Source organism: Acanthopagrus latus, chromosome 2 (genome assembly GCF_904848185.1).
Source record: "Acanthopagrus latus isolate v.2019 chromosome 2, fAcaLat1.1, whole genome shotgun sequence".
Taxonomy (NCBI): Eukaryota; Metazoa; Chordata; class Actinopteri; order Spariformes; family Sparidae; genus Acanthopagrus; species Acanthopagrus latus.
In genome coordinates this window covers 6,954,785-6,980,592 of record NC_051040.1, presented here as the reverse complement: position 1 = coordinate 6,980,592, position 25,808 = coordinate 6,954,785, and the positions used below count along the sequence as shown (strand labels likewise).

At 41.3% G+C, this 25,808-nt stretch overlaps 1 protein-coding gene across 6 annotated transcripts in view; it reads left to right on the top strand.

The window, feature by feature from the left end:
• The window catches only part of nbeab (neurobeachin b), a 221,184-nt gene that overhangs the window by 93,913 nt on the left and 101,463 nt on the right, over positions 1-25,808 (top strand). For 5 of the 6 annotated variants that reach the window (XM_037079753.1, XM_037079762.1, XM_037079726.1 and 2 more), the window contains exons 21-33: positions 117-309; positions 467-1,465; positions 2,651-2,868; positions 3,093-3,246; positions 4,078-4,258; positions 5,174-5,301; positions 6,096-6,203; positions 6,974-7,142; positions 9,480-9,918; positions 15,800-15,957; positions 17,767-17,890; positions 19,635-19,762; positions 25,045-25,106. In XM_037079753.1, coding sequence (XP_036935648.1) covers positions 117-309; positions 467-1,465; positions 2,651-2,868; positions 3,093-3,246; positions 4,078-4,258; positions 5,174-5,301; positions 6,096-6,203; positions 6,974-7,142; positions 9,480-9,918; positions 15,800-15,957; positions 17,767-17,890; positions 19,635-19,762; positions 25,045-25,106 — 3,061 coding nt within the window. The remainder of the gene's footprint in view (positions 1-116; positions 310-466; positions 1,466-2,650; positions 2,869-3,092; positions 3,247-4,077; positions 4,259-5,173; positions 5,302-6,095; positions 6,204-6,973; positions 7,143-9,479; positions 9,919-15,799; positions 15,958-17,766; positions 17,891-19,634; positions 19,763-25,044; positions 25,107-25,808) is intronic. The other variant, XM_037079745.1, reaches the window with a different exon arrangement.

Below are 25,808 nucleotides of genomic sequence, written 5' to 3'. Positions count from 1 at the left end.
AATGAGTCTTTTTACCACCAAAATCGATTCTAAAGAGGATCAGAGTTTGCGTAAGTTACTCAGAGTAACTATCTGGCTTGTATGTGGTAGATTTTAATTTGCTGATCGTGTTGCAGGTGTCTGCTTCAGTGCTCGGTCTGGCAGGACTGGATGTTTTCTCTCGGTTACATCAACCCTAAAAACTCTGAAGAGCAGAAGATCACTGAGATGGTGTACAACATCTTCCGTATTCTGCTCTACCATGCCATCAAGTATGAGTGGGGGGGATGGCGAGTGTGGGTAGACACGCTCTCTATAGCCCACTCCAAGGTGAGTACTGTACTGTACAACAAAGAGGAAACACTGACATCTGCTGTTGAGGCAGACATTTTAACTGTGTTGTCTTTTACAGTTGTTTTTATCACAAATATATGGCTAACATGGTCTATAATGTTTCTTTTTCTTTTTCTTTTTTTTTTTTTTACAGGTGACATATGAGGCACATAAAGAGTACTTGGCTAAGATGTATGAAGAGTACCAGCGTCAGGAGGAGGAGAACATTAAGAAAGGGAAGAAGGGCTTCGTCAGCACCATCTCTGGTCTGTCTGCTCAGGCCACTGGCATCAAGGGCACAGTGGAGATCAGAGAAATGGATGATAACTCCCGGACACCTGAGAGTGAGAAGGACTATGAGAGCGCAGATTCGTGTAACCTTCTCGCTGAAGGCAAAGGTCCAGAGGAGGGTCTCAGAGTAACAGAGGGTACGGTAGCCGGTGTCAGGGTCGAAGTTCACGACCTTCTGGTGGACATCAAGGCTGAAAAGGTGGAGGCTACAGAGGTTAAGTTGGAGGATATGGAATCTGAATCTTTGGGAGTATCTGTGAATGGGACACTGGTGGAGGTGGATTCTCTGTTGGATAATGTTTATTGTGCTGCTGTGGAAAAGCTCAGCAGCAACGTCAACAGTGTGTTGTTGCCAAAGGCCAGCATGGATGACCAGAATGCACCTCCGCTCATTACTCTCGATGATGACAAGGACACGATCCCTAACAGCAATAACTTTCTGTTTGGCAAGGTGGCAGCCGGCATGGAAGACAAGCTGCTGCCTGATCTGAGTCCAGCTGCGCCTCTGGTCCTGCCCAGTCCAGAGCCTCCCGTCCACACCAGTGCCAGTGATGAACTGAGCCTCCTCGCTCATATGACAGGCAGCTCTGAGCTTGGCTCCTTACCCAGCATCCTGGAGAAGGATGAATTTGAGCTACAGGCAGCTTTGGAGGGCATCAGCTCTGTGGCTGGTACCGATGCTGAGGCCTCCTCCAAAAGCCCAGAGGTCACTGAAAGCACAGCTGCAGCAGCATCTGAAGGGGACGCCTCAACTATTAAGACCAGCAGTGCAGCAGATGCAACAAGCAACAACTCTGACACAGAGAGATCAGACGAGAGCAAAGACAAGGAGAAGAAGATTCAGACAACAGCAACAACACAGGTTGGTGTAAAGCTAAATCATTAACAGCGTTGTAAAGAAATGTACACAAAAGTCATACTTTAATAAAACGTTAAAAAGTTGTGTTAAAATATTACTTTGGTAAAAGTGAAAGTCAACCATACGAACAGCACTTGAGTAAAAGGCTTCAAGTAAATGCTATGGATCTACTGCAGGAAATTATAATCGTAACAATTTCAAACATTTAGAATCAATTTTTTTATGCTGTATGCAATATGCAAAGACAACTTAAGTTGTCAGATTAAAATAAGTATTTGCCTCCAAATTGTTTGTGATGTAAATGTACTTATTAACATTCCATCACAGATCATCATTGTTATACACGTATTTTCTCATCAAACAAATACTGGAGGTTCTTTGACCTCGCTAGATTCCAAGCAACGGTTGACTTTAGCCTGAGGGAAATGTATCATTGACGATCGTGAGTGTGGAAACACAACAGCCTCAGGGCCACAGAAAGAAGTGAGGAGGGAGACGGTTTTCCTTCGTCAGGATGTGTTGGCCTTCGGTGCACAGTTCTATATTAACACCCCCATAGGGATTGTTCTCTGTGCCCATCTCTGGTTGTAATGGGGACAGAATGGCCTGGTGCACATCAGGCATCATCCCAGTGAGACTCAGGAAAGTGGGCTGCTTGAATAGATGAATGAGCCAACAGGAGGGCAGAAATAGACAAGGCATTATCCTGCAACGGTCACCTGGGATTTGTTCATCGCTCCCCTCCTCTCATGTGAGCTGTGCTCTTTCTCAGAGGTCAGGCTCTTTTGCCTAGACTGGGTCACTGATGGAGGACCAGTGGGAGGCAGGGTGTATTTTTAAACCTCTCTCCATTGTTGCATAATTGCTCATGTTCAATTCATCGCTGCTGCTTTTTTAACAGGCATTTTTGGCAGGACCTTGCTGACTCATCATCTTATGTTTAGAGGTTGCATTGAGCTTGGTGCGTTTTTTTTTTTTGTTTTTTTTTCTGTACCTGCAGGCAGGAAGAGGTTATTACAGGACTCACTTTAATGTAGCGATTCATCATTCTTAGTGAATAGTATGACAGTAGCATTATGACTCATTAAGGCTGCACTATCGATCTCGACAGAAGAATGTGACTAGTATGTAGACAGTCTGTCTGTGACTGTATGACTCTGTTTAACACATTAATCGATCTCCTGTCAGAGTCTGCATGGCCGCCTCGCCTCTCAGATGGAGAGGGACATACGTGTGGATTTGGGCTTCAGGGGGATGCCCATGACGGAGGAACAGCGACGTCAGTTCAGCCCCGGCCCACGCACCACCATGTTCCGCATCCCAGAGTTCAAATGGTCAGCCATGCACCAGAGACTGCTCACTGACCTTCTGTTTGCACTGGAGAGTGACGTCCATGTCTGGAGGAGGTGTGTGAAGTGGTTTATGTGCACTTGAGACAGACAAGGGGGGGTGAGCAAGGTGTCGTGATACTTAGATTCACCCTCCATTACGTATAGTGTGTGCTATTTTGAGACATTTATCGAATACATAAACACATCTCAGTTAAATTCAAAGTAAATAGTGATTGAGATTTATAGAATGTAGAAAATGCTTGTACCCCTAATAATCTACTTCCTCCTTTCCCCTGCAGCCACTCCACCAAATCTGTTATGGACTTTGTCAATAGCAATGAGAACATCATTTTTGTTCACAACACGATCCATCTCATCTCACAAATGGTAGACAACATCATCATTGCCTGTGGAGGGATCCTGCCTCTTCTGTCAGCGGCCACCTCTCCTTCCGTAAGTGCACCTTGTCGTCTTCACTGCAGGGGAATAACGCCATCTAGTGGTCGTATATTATCACCACTTGGTCCGTGCTTTTCACTTCAGTACTGTATGTAGGCACCTGTGGGAAATAAGACTCATTTGTGTTTATTGATTGGGGCCACCTTTATTTGCTCCGCTTCTCTCTGCTACAATTAATGCTGAGGATATTCCTTTGAAATTATCTCATATGTTTGTAATTAACCTCCCTGTGTGACATTCATGGTCACGTTCATCAGTCTGCTGCAGTTCTCTGATTTAATTAGTAAGCTTGAACTGAAATCGGTTTTAATCATCTTCCGTTGTTTGTTTTGCCCATGCATGTCAAGAGTGCCAGCATTGTTATGTATGCAATTTTCCTTTCTCTCACTTAATTTCACACATTGTTCACGATCCATTGTGCTTGATACTCATTAAATACATATAAACGTACTTCCCCTCTGGACTGCTGCAGTCAGCATCCTTCTCAAATATTTTCCTGAGAATTCCTCTTAATGTTTTGACTCAAAAGAAAGGATATATAGTTCTGCTTTTGCTTGACACCCTAAAGAGTGTTGTATTCTTATTGCTTCCTCACAGATAAACCCCTACTCACCTTCACATAATAATGCCAATGCAGCTGCTCTCTTCCTGACAGTTCCTACATGTTACAGCACCCGTTACTGTGTTTATATTCATCATATGTCTCTCTTGTCATCACTAATGCATGTTTCTGTTTGATAAAAAGTGCTATAATCACAAAGTAGAGAAAATGTAATAAAGATGTGCACTTCTGTGTGACTACTGTCTTCCTATCGCTTGTCTAAGACGGAGTTGGACAACATCGAGGCGACACAGGGCATGTCCTCAGAGACCGCAATCACTTTCCTGTCCCGTCTCATGGTCATGGTAGACGTGTTGGTGTTCTCGAGCTCACTCAACTTCAGTGAGATCGAGGCTGAGAAGAACATGTCCTCTGGTGGCCTGATGCGTCAGTGCCTCCGACTTGGTGAGATCATGATTGTTGTATGTATGTTACAATATATTTATGTGCGGTTTGGGGAGGAAAACTGCATATTTTTCCAGTTACACTGGAAAATTGATGAGCTAGAAAATGCCGTGACAGTATTCTCTTCACACTCTCTAATAATTCCCTTAATCCCTAAAAAATCCTCTGTTAGATCAGCAAAGCTAATTAATTTAAGAGTCCTTTGCTAATTGTGTACTAAACTGAAGAATCTGCAGGGTTTTTTGCTGCAGTCTCCAGCAGTAGTAACTATGACAGGATCATCACATTGGAATTCATAAAAAGGAAAGAGAATCATTTGCAGTGCAATGGGGTACTCTGCAAATACAAGCCTTTTGTCTGTCATCAGTGTGTCCCATGGGACTCCATGAAGTCCTCTCTGCCCTTGTGTGTGTTTGAATTTGTCTGTGTAAATGATAGAGATATTTTACTTTTACAGTGCAGAGTAGACGGCTAAATTCAGAAGTTTATTCAATCATCCGATAAAATTAGATTTCTGTTTTCGCTGAATTATTTGATATATGAAAAAAAGCTTGAAAAATGTCCATCTCTTTTTATCTTGGTGAATGAGAATCTTAGTCTATATCTGTTTGTGCCTGTGGGTCTGTGTGTGCGCGAGCCTGCATTTGTTGACTCCAAGTTTTGCCCGGGGGGATGGGAAATAGCCTTCAGACTGCACAGTGTCCTTGTTGCAAACATACAGTTTCTCATCACCAGCTTCAGTGTGAAATCAGTCTGGCTGCTGATTTTTCTCCAGGCTTCTGTCCCCGGCAGCCTGGAACAAATAGTCATCAGAGATAAATGATTAGTTTTAAAAGAGGTCATGCATGTTATCAACATTTAATTTCCATTTAATTCTGCAATGAGAGCCTATTTGTATGCTGTTTGTGTGTGCAGTGTGTTGTGTGGCGGTTAGGAGCTGTCTGGAGTGCAGGCAGAGACACAGAGACAGGGGATACAAGGCTTCCATTCTCAACAACCACAAGACTCAGGAAATCCTGCTAAATGCTGTGACTTCCAGCAAGGTAGGATGTGATGTCATAACTCTGGTTTCTGTGCCCCTAGTTGCAAACATCATCCGTATAATACATTTATTACAAGAACACTTTGCACAAGCTTAAAGTGTCACCTGAGTAGTGATGCTACGATATTAGATGTGTTTTAAACAAACAATAAAAAAACATGTGTGAAGAAACTTTAACAGTAAGTGTCCTGTGGTGTGTAAGGGTTTCAAGGGCATTCTGTGTTAAAGATGCAACATGTAAGAATTAGCCACCTACCATTTTATACTCCAAACAAATCAACAGACTAACTGCACTGCTGCCAACTGCAGCTAGCAGTTCAGACGGGAGCTCAGGGATTTGGAGAGTGTTAGTGTTGGCATTTCCGTAGATAACTCTGCAACACAATACATGGACATCATTTGCCAAAACCTCTATTTATCCACAGTCTTTTGATCATTTTAGCTGATTTTTGAACGTTTTAAACAAAAATGTGTACATATTGCCCTTTTTAAATGACAATATTTATTTGTTTCATCATGGCAGTCTCTGTCAAAGCCTGTTCATTTTTTTTCCAAATGTTTGCGATGAGTATTGTAAATGTGTGTTTTTGTTTTGTCACCGTTGTTCTATGCCAAAGCTGATGCTGATCGTGATAAACCAACAAAGCTCTAAATGTTTGCAGATTTGTATCATTTCCATATTACTCATTCTGCTAACATGAAATTATGTAATAAGAAAAATATTAGCAATACCTGCTTAATTTAGCTTCAACGGAACAGAGTAGCATGTCATATTGTGTTATCTCTCTGCTTTAGACAGCCATAGAGACTGTCCCTAGTAACCTGTCTCCCATCAAGGACCCTGATCGCCTTCTGCAGGATGTGGACATCAATCGACTGCGCGCGGTGGTGTTTCGTGATGTGGTGAGTGCAGGTCTTTGTTGTGTGTATGTCTGAGTATGTGCAGGTCGTATATGTCTTTGTGACAACAACTTCGCCGCGGGCAGAGGGGATGAAAATAGGATTTTTTTTCCTGTTTGGAGACAAAAAGGTGTGCTATATAACTTTATTCAGTCAACAGATGAAACGGTGAAAGTGCCCTTGCTGACTAAGCTGCAGTCTGTTGAACACAAGAGCACCACATGTAAATGGATACATTTCAAAGCAAGTATTATAAAAATGTAGTACTGGGTAAGACATTGATATTATATCATTATCTTGATATGAAACTACATATTGTCTTATGATTTGGATATCATGATAAGTGTTTTATCATGGTTTTAAAGGCTGAATTACAGTGATGTTGTTTTCTGAAGTTACCAAACTGCTGTTCTTCTTCTAATACTTGTCTTTAACCACTCATCACATTCTGTTAGTTGCAGTCGTCAACCCTACAATATTGTTGCAATAGTCTTTAGGTATTTGGTCAGAAATATTGTGATTTTGTCACCCACACGATTTTCGATGTTCTTTTCAGGAGACCTTAAAGTCAAGATATGACCTAAACATTTCACAGTATTATTACCATATCTCCCAACCTTAAAGATATGTTTGAGAATAATGGAAGTATTCTTAGTGTGTTTCTATGCTCTATGCAAGGTGCTTTTACTGTGAGAGAATCATTTCAGGCAGCAGCACTGGATTATGTGAAATGAGATTGTCTGGTATAATCATATTGTGATTCCTCTCCGCAGGATGACAGCAAACAAGCCCAGTTCCTGGCTCTAGCCGTGGTGTACTTCATCTCTGTCCTCATGGTCTCCAAGTACCGGGACATCTTGGAGCCCCAGCGTGAGACTGCCAGGATAAGCAGCCAATCAGGCCGCAGCATGCGTCAGGAGATCAACTCACCAACCAGCACAGGTGTTGACAGCAGTGCTCTACCTTTCTTACATCCATTCTTTCCTGCTCACTAATCTTAGCTTGTGGAGACTGTGTCAGATACAAATGAATGTTAAGTGTCCTTGGTCCTTCCTGATACACTGCTGCCAGTTCGAGCTGAGAGCTCATTCAGTATAATAGCAGGGATACCCTGCCTGCACTTCACTGACTCACGTATGATTTATTCATGAGCTCTGCTAATTGCACCGCACAGAATTAAATGTGGAAGCAAATGGAGACTGGGGCTGGAGATGGTGGTTATGAACTTGAATAGGCATCATCGTTCTCTATGAAATGAAAGGTAGTATTTGCCTCAAGTCATAAATCATGCATTAAGTCACATGAAAGGAAATCAGAGGCTGCCTACAAAGGTTTAATGTGGTGCAATGCCAACTTGCTGTTAAGAGACGCATGAGTGAGTATACTTTATCAACTTCCATTCAGACAAAAGGTGAAGTGAATAAAAGAAACAGAGGAGGAGGCCAGAGGAAATATGAACGTGTAATTTGGAGCACTCAGAACACACTGAAGGCGAAGAAAAAGAAGATGAGCAGTGAGAAGTTGAAAGATGGGAAAGCAGCAGCATGCTGACCAACTACTGTGGGTTTTTGGGGCAGTGGAGCCAGGCTTGCTATTTTCAGCCCCATCTGTCAGTGCCCATTAGGCAAGCAATCCACCAGAGGAGAATGGGATCATAGAGGTTGCTGGGAGGAGAGAGGCACACTGCCGCCTTCATAAATTTCACCAGAAAATAGGGGAATTTTCCAGACGGCATGTGGCAGACGATTGTCTGATGGACCAGGAAACCAGACGACTTGCTGGCTAAATCAGGCCCCGCTGACCTCGTTAGGGGGCATGTGATGAATATTAATATGGCCGGCCTTGCATCTAGGTAAGCGCTGGATCAGGATGAACCAAAATCGAGAGAGACACCTCTGCCAGTTTCAGGGAAAGTCAGCGTGTTTTGGATCTAGTCGATGGCTGTATAGATGACATTTCAATGCATACATTTTTAAGATTCTTGGTCCAGACTCAGGATTCTATGTATATAGGAAGGTACAGTGTATATTACATACCAAAATAATAGAGCAGCTATCTGACTCCTCTGCCACAGTTTTTCAACTCAGTGAAGTAGAGATGCCTCTCGGGGCTTTTGGCAGGAGGAAGCCGAAGAAAAGGATTCATGTTTTATTAGCATAGAAGAAGAATAACTGAGAGATAATCTCACCAGAGGATCAGAGCTTCTGGAGAGAGATCTAAGGAGCTGCGTTGCCACATGGCTCTTTCTTCACGAGCTAAATCTACTTTGACGAGGGATGTAAAGCCAGCTCTGAAATGCATTAGTATTGATATGAAATTATTTCGGGTTTCATTTCTTTCTTCTCTTGACAAAGGCTATTGTATTAATTTAGTGACATATAAGACTTAGTTGAATATATCTTGAGATATCTTGATAAATATAATTGAATGCATTATTGAATTAAATGTATCGCTGAAAGGCATAAGGCAATATGTAACATTTCTGCATTATAATATTCAAAAACTAGCTGTGTTATATATTTTATTGAGTAGTGTTCTGACATTATCCTACACATTTATAAAATGGAACTCAAGCAGTGTGTTTCATGTGGCCCCCTCTTACTATAACCAGGGAGACAGCAGATTATACATCAGTGAGGAGGGAAGTGGGCAAACTTGGCTATAAATAATGCAGATAAAACTTTCAAACATGACCTCACCCGTTAACAACCCTGCCTGAATCACCTAAGACAGATTTTCATCGGCAGTGGTTCGTTGTTTAACATTAAAGACAACAGCCCATATGATCTCACGCCTCTTCAGTTTTTGTTCGAATTCGATTAATTGACCCTGAAAAGCAGAAAATCACATACTGTGCACTGAATTATCCTGCTAAGTTCAAGCATTATATAGTTCTAACTTCTTTTGGTTTGGAACTACTGATAAAACAAAAATGTTCTGGTTTTACATGAACATATAATTATGGCACCAGAGCTTTTATAAAAAGATATTTTTAAAAAAATGGTTGTGTTATATTTTTTCATACCTTATATACCTGAGAAAAATATAACACAACTATCAGCAAACTTATAACACAAAAATACAACAAAAAAAAATGTTTTTTGAAAAAAAATATAATTAAAATGAAAAATGTAATGAATATTTGTAAATAATTGTGTCAAATTTGCTAAAAGTGTGTATATATTTTTACACGGCTAACCGTAGTATCTGCCTGTCGTGCCATTTTCTGTGAATGTGTGTGTGTGTGTGTGTGTGTGTGTGTTTGTGTGTCTTCTACAGAAACACCCCTAGCATTTAATGGCAGTAACAACCATCCAGTGCCATCAGAAGACCTCCACATGGACAGCTCTCTTCCCCACACAGACTCTGGTATCGGGGAGGAGCACGTCGCCAGCATCCTTAACGGGTCAGACCTGGACCACAGTGCAGGAGGGCCGGATGCTATGAGTGAGCTTATATCTACACTGTCCTCAGAGGTGAAGAAGTCCCAGGAGAGTCTGTCTGAATCACCCAGCATGGAGGGGCTGAAATCGTCCTCCTCTATCCTCAGCATTAGTCAGTCCAAAAGGGGCGTCAATGTCAAGGAGATCCTGAAGAGCCTGGTGGCAGCTCCAGTGGAGGGCATGGAGGCTGGACTGGAGCCTGTGTCCTACCCAGACCCTGCTGCCAAGGCCCAGGCCCAGGCCATGTTGCCCATGCAGTTTCACTCCTTTGACAGGTGAGGAAGTGTCGTAATTAGCTAATTTATGACAAATCATGTACACATTACATCATAATTAACTATTATGCAACCCTTGTTGTCCAAGTATCCATTGGATTCTAGTTGAATGACAATATATCAAACACACTATATTAAATTTGTCCATCACAATGAAAAGTTACTCTGCATTCATTTTGTAATTAAAGTCACATAATCATTGTTAGAATGGAATACTGCGACTAGATTTCCATACCTTAGAGAAATGAATGAAAACCAATACAAATAATTGCGTTACAAAACTAAACTATATCGACTTGACGCACCAGATGGTTTGTTATAAAGCACCATCTGGGAAGGCACTGCTATAAACTGTTTGGAAAAAGTACTTGGCAAGTGACTGAGAAGACCAATCTGTTTTTCACAGTCTACTAAGGTTAACTTCAACCAGTCGGATCAACAGTTAGAGAGTCCTACCGCCAGCAGAGCCAAACTGTTAGCAACGGTAGTCGGGAGAAGAGTGAAAACATCTTCCACTGAGAAAAGCCTTCAGTGATGTTCTTTGCTTTTCTTTCAGTAAAATTTACTCTCCAGTTCTGATACAACTGATGCTGTTACAGCTGTGCCAACCTTTTGAGGAGCAACAATTTTTATTTTGGAATGAAGAGTCTCTTCTCTCGCTGGCATGTAAACCATGCCAGTAGCTGCCTGGAGTTCCTCATGAGACACTGATTGGTTCAACACCTGTGTGTTTAGCCACAAGCATCCATCAAGCCTGGCAAGATGGATTTGCATGATGATTTGGTAAATCCAGCTGCCTTGTAAGAACTTGAAATGGACAATAAAGATGTATAGTATACAGTACATTACTTGTAACTGCAGTAGGAACCTAAAACGTTCAAGAACACAGTCTTGAAACAGTAAACCAGTTAAAAAAATAAGGGAAATTATGAATCATCATACGTTTGAGTATCATTCTCAGAGGTTTACATTTCTCTGTGGATAGACAGCAAACATCTCATGCAATAAAATGCGCGTGTGTGTGTATGTATGTAAGTGTGTGTGCATGTGAGCTTTCACTCAAGCAAGCGTAAAATGCTGATGCTAATCCTCTGGGTTTATCTAAGTTATTCAGTACACCACTAATGGTTTCTAAGCAGCATGCGACACATTATTCATTTCAGGCCACTTGTATTGTACTCATCCCCCACGGCAAGGAATTCCTGTGTTTGAAAAGGTCTGTGAAGCACTGTGGCACTGCTGCGGTTTATTTACATTCCTGGATTAGATAAAACCACACAGTAATCTGTCTGGATTTTGGAGTTTACAAACCTGCTCCTGCAGGGATTTCAAGCTTCAGCTCCCCCATGATCCCTATCCCCTGTGGTTGGTAAAGTTTTGAAAATCATAATTTTTCTGAAAGTAATTTAAGTTGGTTTAGCACAAACAAAAACTGCTCCTGCCCTCTGGCCATCGCTGATTTGGTATTGTGTAATCACAACCAGGCCCCAGAGAGACAGCAGAGGACACTGTGAGTCAGGGGGAACAATGGGGCCTCCCTTTCTTTTTAATGCATTCTGCTGCTGCTGAGCTGGGCTGAGGTGAGCCTGATGAATAGGGGAGAAGATGGAGGAGTATGTGGAGAGAGGACAGCTGAGAGGGTGGGGGTCTCCAGGGCCTTGATGACAGATTAAACAGAAGCGGCCTCACGCCACACCGCGGCCAGCCCTGTCACCCTCACCGCTCACACCCGTAATGGGAACTGGCAGCCTGAAATGAGTCGCCACAGCAAAGTGTATTATTTTTGAAATGCTTTCACACAAACCCTCCTGACCACATATACAACTTTGTCTCATGCTTTTCATGTCAGCCCCCCCCTCCAGCCTCCATTTGCTGTGTCTAATTGTTTGCCACCTGCCAGCGAAATGAGCTGCCAGACATGGACAGGCCTTTCATTTGTCTGTCAGGGCAGAAATAGATCGAGAGTGACAACATCAAAAAAGAAAAAAGGAGAGAAAAAAATGGCTTTAAGTGGAATGCACAGGGGCAGCCGTCGCAGAGGCCCCTCAACCAAAGACTTTCACAGAGGAGGGGTTTAAATTGCTCAACATCCAGATTTCCGTTCAACCAGATGGGAATACAGTATCTTCCTTAATCCCTAACTTCCTCCCTTTCTCCCTTTTCCCCCCAAAAAAGTCTCTGAAGAATCTTTGTAAGATATTGTTTGTCCATACATATTTGATTTTTCCCATGATGTAGAGCAACCATAATTGGTTTTAATTGAGTTTGCGCGTGGAATGTAAGCGCATTTCCTCTGCATCTAACCTTGTTTTCCTGAATGAAGCACTATTACATTAGATTCCATCTATTGGATTTATAAAGGAAACATTTCTTTGGTTATACTTTATGCTGCAGTCGTCTCCCACAGCCGCAGACCTCATTAATATTAATTCCAAGATTAATCCTTGCTTTATTCTCTGCAACTCAATTAAGACAATCCTATTAATAAGATATGTGCTAGATAATCTATACATGATTCATGAGCACCCACCTAATGAATTATTCATTAAAAGAGGTTCATGTTTTATCAACATTCTGTAGATCTAATGTATCGTCTCTGCTATGCCAGTGGTGCAAGAGCAGGCAGGCAGACAGGCTTTTGCTGGGAGATGCAAAGGATACATTTGGAAAACAAGATCAAATTCATGCCCAGTTCCAACAATCAAAACATGCCAGTGATGTTCAGATATCTGTCGATGAGAGCAGTACAGAGATCTACTAAATAAATGATGCTTGTCATCAGTGTTCTTCAGAGCACAGCGGTATCTCCAGAGATAAAGATACTTCAGTAAGCTTTCAAGCTCTACTCCGGCTCTCTCTCTCTTCTGCTCCCCTGTGTGATGGAGACGATTTTGATCTGCTAGTTTTAAAAATTATTTTACTACTGTTTTTGGTGTTGAGTGCCTGTCAGGTAGTTGTCAGCTAGGCAACTATGTAATCTACTTTTAAATATTTTATCCATAGAGAGAAACTACAGCACTAATATGTCTATAACATTAAACAGTATAGCATTTGTAATTCCCAGAAATTGGCTGCATAGTAGAAAAACAAGACAAAAAGGCCTGGAATACATCGGGACCAAGTTTTAGGTTTGTTTCCCATGGATTTCTGCATGTTTGACTATGAAATGTGCCGAGGATAGAAACAGTTATCACTACATAAAACAGTAAAAGTCTGTGTTGTTTTTGTTGAGGGAGGATTTCTGGGGATTTGCTTCAGATGACAGTAGGCTTAGCTCGTGACAGTGCAGAGGCCTGGCCTGTGTCACCCAGAGTAACTGCCGGAGATTGGACAAGACATTATCTGGCACCCTCACAAACCCAAAGGCCAACTGCAGACCTGATAAGGACAAGCTTTCCTTCTCTCTCCTGACAGGGAGCTCTTGCAGGGCCAAGTTCACTGCATCATCTCTAATCCTCAGCCAATCAGATTGTATGTGAACAGAGGTCTGGTGGGTTACCAGTGTGTCTGTGCTTTCATTCGCTGTAACATAAGGTCACAAGTGTATCTTTCATCTCAAGACTCCACAAGCCTTTCTTTACATGTTTCATTCATGAGCTCTGTCCTGATTTTCTTTTAGCACAGTGTAGTGTTTTACACAGTAACTTCTTCAAATATGAGAGGAAACCACTGCTAAAATGATCACATTATCATTAAAAAAGATTTCATATTAAGTTGTTTTCCATATATTTGCATTGCTGTTGATATATACTCTGTTCCATATTTTGTGCATGCTGACAGGAAGTAATGTTATCAGTTGATGCTGAAAAAGCGTTTGACCAGTTGGAAAGGTCCTGCTGTAACTCTGTAACTTGGAAGATATGAGAGATTTTCTGTCTAACATCAGATCTTTCATGCAAGACTGGTCAAATCTCCAGTTACAAAGTAATTTGTAAGTAGCTGTGATTGCTTCCTCCAAACTAAAGATATTGATGTGTGCTGTTTCCCACTTAAAAATTTAGGAACTGAAATTATGACCCATTTAAGTGAAGAGTGTCCATTGGATTTTTAATATTACTCATAAATCTACATAATCTGAGCAAGTGACATAGATACATTTTCCATTATCTTTTTTCTCATAGACACCATACAACATTCCTACCAGGGTATTTTTTTCATTCTGTGTACTTTTACCCCGCTCATATTTCCTGCAGGGAAATCTTCATTGCATTAATTCACTTTATATATTTAAAGGGAAAAGATTAAGAAAAATTATTAGTCCATCGTCCAAGAACAAAGGAAACATTTGCTATTACAATTCCAACTTTTAAACTGTAATATCAGGCTTTTCAGTTGTGTCTGATAAAAAATTGGTTCAGTTCTTCAACAACCCCATGAGTACACATTGAAAGCAGCATCACAATCTCATGCATCTATTTCACAAATGTCCTTTCTCTATATCTTTGTGGGGAAAATCTCCCCTTTTACTGCACACAGTCTGATCAGGGTGCTTTCTTTTGGAGGTTTTCTGGACATTGGTAGGAGATCCCAAGGTAAATCCAGAACACAGGCAGGAGTTTATATATCTCACCTGGCTTTGGGTAAACTCGGAATCTGAGGGACCTGGGGAGGGTCTGGACTGCCCTGCTAAATCTGCTGCCACTGCAACCTGGAAGTGGCAGCGTTCAATTATTCATGATTTGTTCTGACTTATAATAATAACCAATAACTCAGTGCCATCTCTTGCATCTCTACTTTCAAAGCTTCTGTTTCTCAAAAAAATAAAATAAATAAATAAACCAAGTAATCAGTTTAGGAATTATAATCTGCAGGTGTGTCTAACACTTAACATGTACTTTGCATCAAAGCCAGATGCTGTTCTTAATGTGTATGTATGCACAGAGCAAATGCCAACAGATAGGTCTTCAGTTTAATACTCACCGAGCCGTATAGTTCTGTCAGTTCAAACACAGAGGCGGCTATGCAAATTCAGTAACAACTGCCAAGTAGCTCCTGGAGAGCCTCTCATTAGGGTCTGAGATGTTTTCAGCTCTTCTGAGCAGAGCAGGCGCAGCACAGGACCAACAGTGACAAGAGTAGATGTAAGGAAAAGTGTAGTAACTGGCCTCTTGCCCTCTGTTTTTTTTCCTTTAGCATCATGTGTTCATGTGTGTGTGTTTGCACTGCATGTGTTAAGCTGAAAGACAGAGTTACAGGTCAGGATGTTTACCTTTGTGAATGTTCTGACGTCTGGGGATGCTCATGCTGGCAGGGTCTGAGAACAGTAAGAGACAATGAAGATCATTACGAATCAACTTGTTTTCCTATAAAACATGTGATTGGATTTCATTTTATCCACTTTGGTCTTGAGGGTATTTCAGAACGAAGCATTACAGGGTTTACAATCGAATCATAAATCAATGAAACTGTGGATCCTGTGTTTGAATATCAGAGCTGCTGTTTTACTAAAAGTGATTTTTTAAATCATGACAACTTTTGTCCTGAAGCTTATCTTCTTACCTCCTGAAGCTGATCCTAACTCAAATCATCGAGCTCAACTGTAACCTTCCTTCCTTCCCATATATTACTGCATCGGGGTCATAGGTCACAGTATCTGAATAATTCTAAGATGTTATCACGATTTGTGTCTGCAGAGAAGGGTTTTAGTGTCTTTCACTTTTGCAGGAAAGATACTTGCTAAACAGAGTGCATAAACCAACAACCTCCAACCCTTCTGCCCTTTTACGCATTCATTTTGCAAGTGTAGTTTACTTTGCACCAGTCAAAGCTCAGATTGTTAACTCTTTAATTTATATTTTAGATATTTAAACTGTTAATAGGTATATTTTCTCTGTGCATGTGTGAATGCAGTATATTATGTGTTTGTGTGTGTTTCCTGTAGGAGTGTGGTGGTGCCTGTGAAGAAAACCTCCCCTGGCAGCCTGGCAGTTAACACAGTGGGAAGCAGCAGCGGCACCTCTGCCGGGCTGACAGCTGGCAGCACCCCCAACATCTTTGCTGCTGCCTCTGCGACCCCGAAAAGCATGATCAATACCACGGGTAGGTCATGCACAAGGTTACTGGCATGTACTTACACAGTTAAAATACCACATGGTAATGTGGTTCATTTTCAAATAATACTGCTTCAGAGCAATTTGAGTGCTTAATTTGAGTAATCACTGTTCATCATCTGTTTCTTTTCTTTCTTTGATGCCATTCCAAGAATAGAAACAAATCTTTTTCTCTCTGCTGGATCATGTGATCCTGTATGCCTCTGCAGGGGCTCGTTCTTACCACTAGATGGCCCTCTTTACCTTAATATCACTGTCTATAGTTCAAGTTAGTGCACTGCCAAATGAAAACTGCTGTCCTTGAATCACTAAGATTCCTCTTAATGCAGCCAAACCAAGCAACCTCATGTTAATCCACCTTGATTATACAATTAAACGAATGCCTTTACAATAGTGAAAAGAATCCTGTCTGACTGCATGCCCTCGCCCCTCCCCCTACCGTCTTGTTGCTTCTTCTCGGCCTCTGCTGCATTGAGCTGGTTCCACCTCAGGGCTCCTGTAGCCTGGGTCTCTGAAAGGACCCACTTAACACCGAGAACCATTAGGAGCTCCAACACCTTTTTAATGTGCTCCATTAAAGAAAAAAACTCTCCCTCTCCTCTCAGAGCCTCTCTGCAGGAATGTGAGAAATCTATCCAAGTCAAAGTGTGCTTTCAGCTAAAGCCACAGGCTCTGACCCAAACCCCATGATCTCACTCGCTCTGGTTTTAACCTCTCACAAGGACAGTTGGAATCATTTTATGCTTGTGCTTACGCTGCCCACATGATGTGTCTCAGGGCTCACCTTGAAATTATAGCTGTCATGATACCCTAATTTGACCAATACAATGTGTAATATGTAGAAAATCTATTGCGGATGCTGTTTTGATATGTCGGCTGATTCTTCATATTTGTCGTCCTAGTGAGCAAAATAGTTCCACATGTTGCTGCTGGCACCAGGTTGAACAGTCAGCTTAGGTGCACTTGGTTGTAGTTAAATATGTGGTGCATGATTTTACACCCGTACCATGTTTCATTTGTATGCCGTGGTTGAAATTTGCTGGCTGCTGAGGTCCAATGTCAAGAGCCAGATTGTGTCTGGTTTGATAACTTCCTGTTCATTCTTTTTCTTTTTTTCTTTTTTATTATTATTTAAGTCTATGTGCCATTACATACATTCAAAGCCCTTGGAAGTGACACTGAAATGTAATTTCATTAAACATGTATATATTTTTTAAGATTCAGTCACAAAGTTTATCCTTGAATAACTGTTTTAGTAATTAATAAAATGAATAATAAAAATGAATCCTCACCCCTGTGTGAAATTAATATTGATGTAATTAATATTAAATGTAAAGTAATCATAACTTTTATTATAACATGTAACAATTCTGCATGAGATTGAGATTGAGTACTTGTACTTGCAGTATCCGTTATATTTCCAACAATGTTGGAAATATCTGCAATTTTACTCAAGGTAAAAGTGCATTTTGTCGGAGTAATGAAAGAAATTGATGAATGTGACTAAACGTAATGTAAAACTTTCCTTTACCTTGTTTGTCAATCTGATTTCTGTATCAGTTACATCATATAGTTTTCATCAGCAATGGTGGTTTTTAAAGAATGAAGCCAACAACTCCCATGATCCCTCACTAGTTCACTCCATCATCAAATAACTTCTTTTGTTTTACTATTTTGACTGAGGAGCCCTACCAAAAATCACACACTGTATATTTAATTAGAATTTAAAGACAATACATTTGTATAATTATTCTTGTATTGTACCAATGTTGCATGTATCTGTCGGTCTTCCCTGCAGGAGCGACTGAACCGGCCCCCTCTACCGCACCTTCCTCCAACTTTGTCAACGGAGCCACCAGCAAGAATCTGCCGGCCGTGCAGACGGTGGCCCCCATGCCTGAAGACACAGTCGAAAACATGAGGTACAACAGAGCTCTCTCTGTTCCTGCACCCTCGTAATTCCTGCGTTAGTAAAGACATTATCTGGCACCCTTAGTAAACTCATTTTTTTTTAGAGTGACTTGGGTATCAAACATGCTCATAAACAATGTAGAGCCTTAAAATAAACGTTAACATTTTTTCCACAAGATTTTTTCAATATTTGTTTAGTTTAATTCCTATTTTTATTTACTGAGTGATTTGTTTTATCCGGTCTGTTTTTGTTGATATTTACAATGTCTACATGTTCAGATTTAATCAATAATTTAATCAACAATTTTTATTTTGTATTTGGCATTTTTTTCACCCTTGCATAATCAATACAAATTGGCACAATGAAAACAGAGGGGAGGGTTTTTTGTGTGAACACGATTGCAAAATTTAACCTAATTCTTCTGTGTGTGTGTGTTTTGTGTGTTTCTGTGTGTACATCTTTGCTGTGACCTTGACTCATCTTCCTCACTTGCTCTGATAGTTTGTGACAGAGGTCCTTAGTCCTGCTCTCCCACCGACTGCTGGGAGCCCAGGTCTTTCTACAGAGTCTTTCCTTTGCTTTGCTTCAGTGTGTTCTGCTGGAGGAATAAAGATTCAGTTGCCATGGCAGCAGTAACCGACATCACTTAGTGTAACTGTGAAGTCAATGATAGTACTATCTCCCTGTAGAGCCCACTGATCCCTAACTTAAATTTTGGAGGAGAGGGGAAAACACATCCAAGCTCAATTTTCCATTCTGGTGAAAATATCAAATGAATATTATTAGAATTCAGAATTTGATGACTGATTTTATGAATATATAATTAGCTGATGAGCCCAATCCATTAAGTAAAAGAATGGAATGATGGTTTTATTTGTCATATTTTAGTTTTGATAAAAGGGACTGACCCCTCCTGAGTTCAAACCATTTAGCTCCCTGACAGGACTACAGGCAGCCTTCAGAGGTTCGGGCCAGTGTTTTAGGCAGGAACCGTTTATGTTAGCCACCAAGTCCCCTCACACTCTGCCTTTTATGCTAGTCTGTCATCTCTCTGCCGTGATTCCCCTGGGTGCCGCAAGACAGATAAGACTACACACAAGGAACAGTCATACAAATCCCCAAACCAGATCTTCCTTTCCTCCCTCTCCCGGTTTTACTCTGTCCTGCTGCTTTCTGCCCGTCTTAGCTGAGAAAACAAGCCTCTACTCTCCTCATGTTGCCTCGTTTCTGCGTGTGTACACGTAGATACGTTGCAGCTTGAGTCGTATCTCTGCTTGTATGCAGTCTGAGTTGTGTGGCTGCACGACTCCAGCTCACAGTTCCTCTGAGGTGCTTAGATAATGTCAGGCAGCAGCATGTAACGAGTGTATGTAAGATAAGGAACTTCCTTCAGCAGTGTGCAGCAACTGTGATTCGATAGGCAAGCGTGGTAACACGTCACAACAAAGAATGCAAACAACTGGTGAGAAATCCTCTTTGAATGCAACAGAAATATGTGTTTTGTTTTGTTTTTTCACAACACGAAATCTTCTCCCCTCTAAAACCGTCACCTCTGCAGTGACAGCAGCCACACTCTCATGGATATCCTGGTTGGTTTGCATTCTCTGAAATTTGTTGGTTACCCTCTGTGGCCACCAGGGCTCCATCAGCCTGCATACACACTAATCTTCAATGCTCATCGAAGAGCACGATGCTACCCCCCTTACACTCTTACTAAATCAAGGCTTTCTGTCTTGGTGTTTTTTCTTTGACAGCATTACTACAAAGCTGGAGAGGGCCCTGGAGAAGGTGGCGCCCCTGCTGAGAGAGACCTTTGTGGACTTTGCACCCTTTCTGTCGCGTACCCTGCTGGGCAGCCACGGACAGGAGCTGCTCATTGAAGGTACAGATGTTGGATAGTGCAAGCTGTGTGTGGAGTCATGTCCCCAGCACCCTGCCGCTGTATGTACTCCGCTGGCTGCCTCAATGATGGATGCGTGCGCAGTTGTAGGTGTTGACAGGAGAGTCACTATTTTGCACACAAGCTGGGGGTCTGTCAGAGTCTGATTAAATCTGCTCTCCCTTTCATTCATCTTGTGACGTCTCTGTGTTTTGTTTTCTTCATGAATCTCTCCACATATTGAGTATTATTCCTGGATGTTGTATTTTTAAACATCAGTGTTTCAAAGTCACACCAAATGTCGTGTGGAAATGTTAAAATAATTGGCAGCTTTTGGCTCAATGCTGGAGATATTTTTAGCTTTCAAGTCTAAGGTTGCCTGTTACCCTGTTGCTTGGTGTTAAAGGAAAACTCTGTCTTCTTATCTGCTTCCAGAATGAACTTATGGCAAGTGGATTGTATTGCTGTTGCAGGAAAATCTTAAGCTGTATTTACATTGAAAGTCCAGCGACCTTTTTTGTTTTTTGTTTTGCTCTCAAGAATCCAGTCAAAATCCACCTAATTGCTGAGTAAAGTATAGATACTTGCAGAGACCATGTTAAATTTTCATTAATGAGTTAGAGATAAATGCAGTAATGACTTGCTGATGTTAAAATGATAAAGCACTGCAAGTTAAACCTGGAATCATGGATGTTAAAGCACAGACTTGGTTCTCGAAGTCACAATGAAACAGCCTTAAAGATTAATGTCTTGACTTTAACATCGTCATAATTTTATTTTAGACAGCGTTACAGCAGTCACATTCCATGTATTTAAAGTGCTGCTCTGACTGGCTGGGTTGTGCAAAGTGTTTGCAGAAGTGTGTGATCCCTCTGCTGCACTCCACTCTGGGCTCTAGTCTTATTTCCTGGTGGCTGTGTGAAGGCTCCCAGAGGCTTCATCAGGCCTCAGGTTGGCAGCCTCTCATAGTGCTGCTTGTGCCTAACCTCACGGACTGTCTGCCTGCGTGTGTGTGCACTGCCACTCCACTCCTCCAGCTTGTTTTGGCCTCAATTCACAAGAACACGCTGCGCGCTTGTGTGTGACTACGAGTGTCTGCGGACGGTTGTGTGTGTGTGTGTGTGTGTGTGTGTGTGTGTGTGTGTGTGTGTGCACAGTGTGGAATATATGTGTGTGGCCTCCAGTCTCTTGAAATGCAGTTTGCACAGAGGGAAATTATATCTCTGCCTGTTCTCACTGCCAAAGTCTTTTCTTTTAACTGTAAGCTCAACCGATATTAGTTTCAGAAGTCTATGCAGAGAATGACAGCAGGCTGAAAGAATGCACTCCCGTGACTTTATTAAAGCAGTTGTCTGAACGAAGTTGTCTGACACTGTCCTGAGCATAGTGTATTTAAAACATTTTGTGATTAATTTGACAGATATTAGGATTGCGTTCTGATTCATGAGATTCATGTGAATTAGAGTTGTTGGAATATCTGTTTTTCACGACACAGTTATGATGGCCAAATAAATTCACTGTGTTTTGTCTCCCTTTTTGGCAAATAAATAATCAAGTACAAGTGTAGGGAGGTGTGAAGAGTCTGTAATCATAACTCTTTTTAAAAAGAGGTACAGAAAACTCAATTACTAGTGAAAAGGCAACTAGATTAACTCAGGTAATGTACTATTAGATTATATCAGTTTTCATTCTTTAATATCACTACTATATTTTGATATGGGACACCCTTAGTTGGTGACCGTTCTTGAATTTTTTTTTTTTCACGAAATAATGTTTTTAATTAAAAAATGATGTTGGGGTCTGTACCCAACAAACTGTTCTCTGACATCTAGAGAACAAGATTTGTCACCCAGACATCTTTGCAGCGCTGCAGTCCTTCATTATGACATTCTTTTGTTACACATTATACCTAAAAAAAATTAAGCTCCTGCAATTTGGATACTGTGATATTGATATGATTTAATTATGACTAATTGTGCAGCTTTAGTTTTGAATAATTTTATATTAGCTTGTTTTTGTTGTTAAGCAGCTAGTCCTGAAATTTTTAAATATGTTGATGATTTTAAGTCATTCTATTTAATTATATATTTTTTTCTTTATACTGTAACACAATAAACATGATGCCACTTAGTTACAATGGATAATATATGCAACAGTTACAGGTCACAGAATGGTACACTTTTATTCAAATCTACTTCTGTGTTACGATTGTGAATTTGAGCTTTGAAAGTGATCAATCATGGCGCGCTTACTCATGTTCAGGGTCTTATTTATTTGATAAACCAGTCCTGTAAAAAATGACCGGTGAAATGATTAATTCAATTCTTGTCTGCAGTCATTAAAATGACATTCAGAAAGTCGCTGCTTTTTAAAAACATTTCCATTTGAGCCAGCAAACAGTTTATCCCTCCATATATCATGCATATGCCATATATACAGTGTATGTAAATAGACATGTGGGTATGCCATGCACATGTGGCTAAGGCTACAGACTCAGGGGAGGAAGGAATGAAAAATCAGGTAGCATAGCCTTGACAAGTGTGAATATGTCTGTTACCCTTTCACTCAAAGTCTGTCAGCAGACTGGCCAAGCTGACAAACCAGAGCTGAGCTGAGAGTGTAACCCCACAAACAAGGTCGTAGATAGACAGCTCGGGCCTCAGCGCTCTTCACCAGACATGTTTAACCCTGTCTGGGTCTGTGAAAAGTGCCCGCTGACACGGATTAGAGCAGGTTTATCAGACAAAACAAACGGCCAGATTTACCACATGCACTTTAAATCTTTAAGGCTCAGTTCATTGAGCCACTCAGGTCTGTCCTCGTTGCACTGCGTGTGATTTTGCAGTTCCTCGCTCTCTCTCTCTCTCCATCTCTTCATGGCCCTTCCCAGGCTCACAGTTGAAATACTGTGCTGCAGTGCAAAGGCGCTCCATTTACCAGTAATTACCAGCCATCCATCACTCCCTAGATTGCCCGGGGTCGAGCCCCCGGTGCCCCCTGTGCCCCTTTGCCTCACCCTATTCCTTCACCCCCCCTGAAGACATGTGGTCACTGTGGCAATTATGTTGAGTGCACCCTGAGCTTTACACTTGGAGTTGGTGGGTGAGGCCTGTGTGTGAACACTGCTGCTGTTGTGATGCCTGCCGCCTGCTCCTTGCTGTCCCCTGAGTGGCCCGGTCTGCCGGCGCATTGCCCCACAATGCCACATTCACCCGTGCCTTAACCCTGCCCTGTTTACAGGAAAGGACTGGCAGGCCGTGTTTAAATAGAATGCATTTAGTTTGTCTACCAGCACAAGGCCAGGGTCAGCTGGCCACCTGACTCCTGTGTCAGACCGGACTGACTTATGGCTCAGCACGTCACAGCTATAACAAGAGGTCAGCCGTGGCACTCTGTGTACAAGAGAAGGGTCACATCCTCTCTGAGTATTTACAATACGCTCCCTGGGACAGTCTCCACTTGTGAATAGAGATGGATGTACTGTAGAAGCAAAAGATCCATCCATTCTGAGCTCAAATATTTTGCATTCCGTCTTACATTGTTTTGTATTTACACACATTACACTGCATCTATTAAATACTGATACCCAGCAATGTTATAAACTTATCTATTTTGTTGTTGTACAGTGTGAGTGTCTGTTTTAAAAACCCAATAGATGTCATTGCTTGTGTTTTGAGATTTGTTAGTAGGGCTACTTTTTTGTTTATTACTACATTTAGACATCAGATTCTGCCTTTTAATATACATTTTTTAAACATAAACATTTTAATGTAAATAAATAATGAATAGAAACATTTTAGCTTTATAGTTAATACGAAGTATTCGGTGTATTTTCCCCTTCAAAAGATGTTTAGATATGTCATCCAAAGCACTGTTTTCTAATTGACTTCAAATTAGTCATTGTGATAACAGCCACTGGTGTCACAATATCAGATTTTGACTACACAATTATCATGGCCAACATAATTCACAATAATGTTATTATTGTAATAGCTATAGAACATTTTCAAAGAAAAATTTAAACATCGTTTCCAGTAATCTTTCATTGAATCCATAAAAACATATTTTTGGGTTAGGTAAAGTGTCTTGATTTCTTCTGTCATCTCTTTCAAAAGTAGCCACACACTGTGGTTGTAGTAAGTTTGATGGATACAGTGTCCTTTTCTTTTTTGGGGTGTGTGTGGAGGCTAGCAACTAGGGATGGAAATCGCAGAGTAACTCACAATGCGATACTTTAATGATCGATGCCCACGATAACGATAGTACCATGATACTGCAATTCTGCAGTGGTCTCTCCTCTATCTTCTACAGAGACACCATGATTCTAAAAACACAAAAAGTAGAACTTACGTATATATTCACTGCATAATGTTGTCCATTGTGCAGAATATGACAAGTGAAAAGAAACAACGTACAAAAAATGTATAGATAGCACGTTACAAAAAAGTATGTGAATATATATTTGAATATATATTTGAATATATGAATATTTCATTTTTAAAAATCATAGCTATCATCAATAGCTCAGCCCCTGCGACAATATAACTGAAGTCTTAGATGAAGAGTATTTTGCTCTTTCCTCTGACTGACAGCCCGTGATCCATGAAACAATGGCAGCTCTGTGGTACAGACTTCTGCTCCTGCCAGCCTTATAATGAGTCCTAGAGACTTGTATTCTTTCCCTTTACTAATGACTGCACCTTTAATGGTTCTCGCCGAGCGCAACAGAAGGAGCCGGAGGTGCAGAATACGAGACCAGTTGCAGCCATTGTTTCTGCAAATGAGCTTTTCACACCTGCCCTTGTTTCATTAGAGAGTTGTCGGCTTCTGCGGTTCACCGTCTACAGAATGGAGATGAGGGAAGAAGCTGTGAATGTCTGTGTTCACTTCTCTGAGTGTGTGTGCATGTGCAAAGATAGACGTGTGTGTGTGTGTGTGTGTGTGTGGTGGGGGTGCTAGAGTGTGTGCATCTGTTCTGTGCACATCCACCCAGTGCAGATGCAAGTGACTTTTTTTATTTTTTTGATGGGCAAATTGGAAGCACAATTTAGGGGGCTTACAAATTGCCTGTCAATCCTTCTTTATGCTTTTATTTTCCTTTTGCAAAAACAACATAGATTTTTCAAAGTCCCACCATACTTATCAGAAATTAAAGTCAGAGTATCTGTTTTATCTAGTGTCTTGCCATGTAAATGAGATAATAATTATTGATTAGACCCTCATATGGTGTGTTTATAAACCTAATGGTTAATATCTAACTGTGTTTATCTGGTTTGTCTCTACAGGTCTAGTGTGCATGAAGTCAAGCACCTCAGTGGTGGAACTCGTCATGCTGCTTTGTTCTCAGGTGAGCAAAATCCTCCTTCCCAGCCTCCCAGTCTTTTTTTTTTTCTAGGTCCCATCCTCTTTATTTTACCCAGCCCTTCTCTTCTGTGGTTCTCTTAATACTGTATTTCCTGTCAACATTATGCGGAGATCTTTTAGGAGCTGGTTTCACATCTCATTAAATTGACACAGTTCCCAATCTGACACACAAGACGCAAAATATTTTGCAAATGTATAAGTGTACGATTCAAGGTTAAATTCCGAGGGCACTGTCTTACATCATAGAACAAATTATTTAATCTCATCTGAAGCTTTGCCCTAAACGTGTATTTTCCAAACCAATGACGACACTCCGACACACACAGCTCTCTGAGAATCCAGTGGCTTTCTCACTACACCCCGGAGCTTTAATTGGGAAAATGAGCCCCACCTCATGCAACACTGCTGGTGACTGATCACCTCCGAGCTGACCCTCTGAATCTCTTGTTAAGCCCTTGTTTTAGAGAAGGTCAGAGCCCCGATGTAGCAGTTAGAACAGGAGATATTTAACATACCTTCTGTCAGCCCATCAGTCTTGCGTCGGGAGCCCATAAGGAAGCCATTACTTGGTGCCTCTTGTGGAACCAGACTGGAGGTGGATTGCCACTATGTGTGCGCTGTGGTATCCGCAGTCCAAAGCCCTCTTCTGCAGGGAGCTCCGTTATATGGAGGCCATTATTCAGGG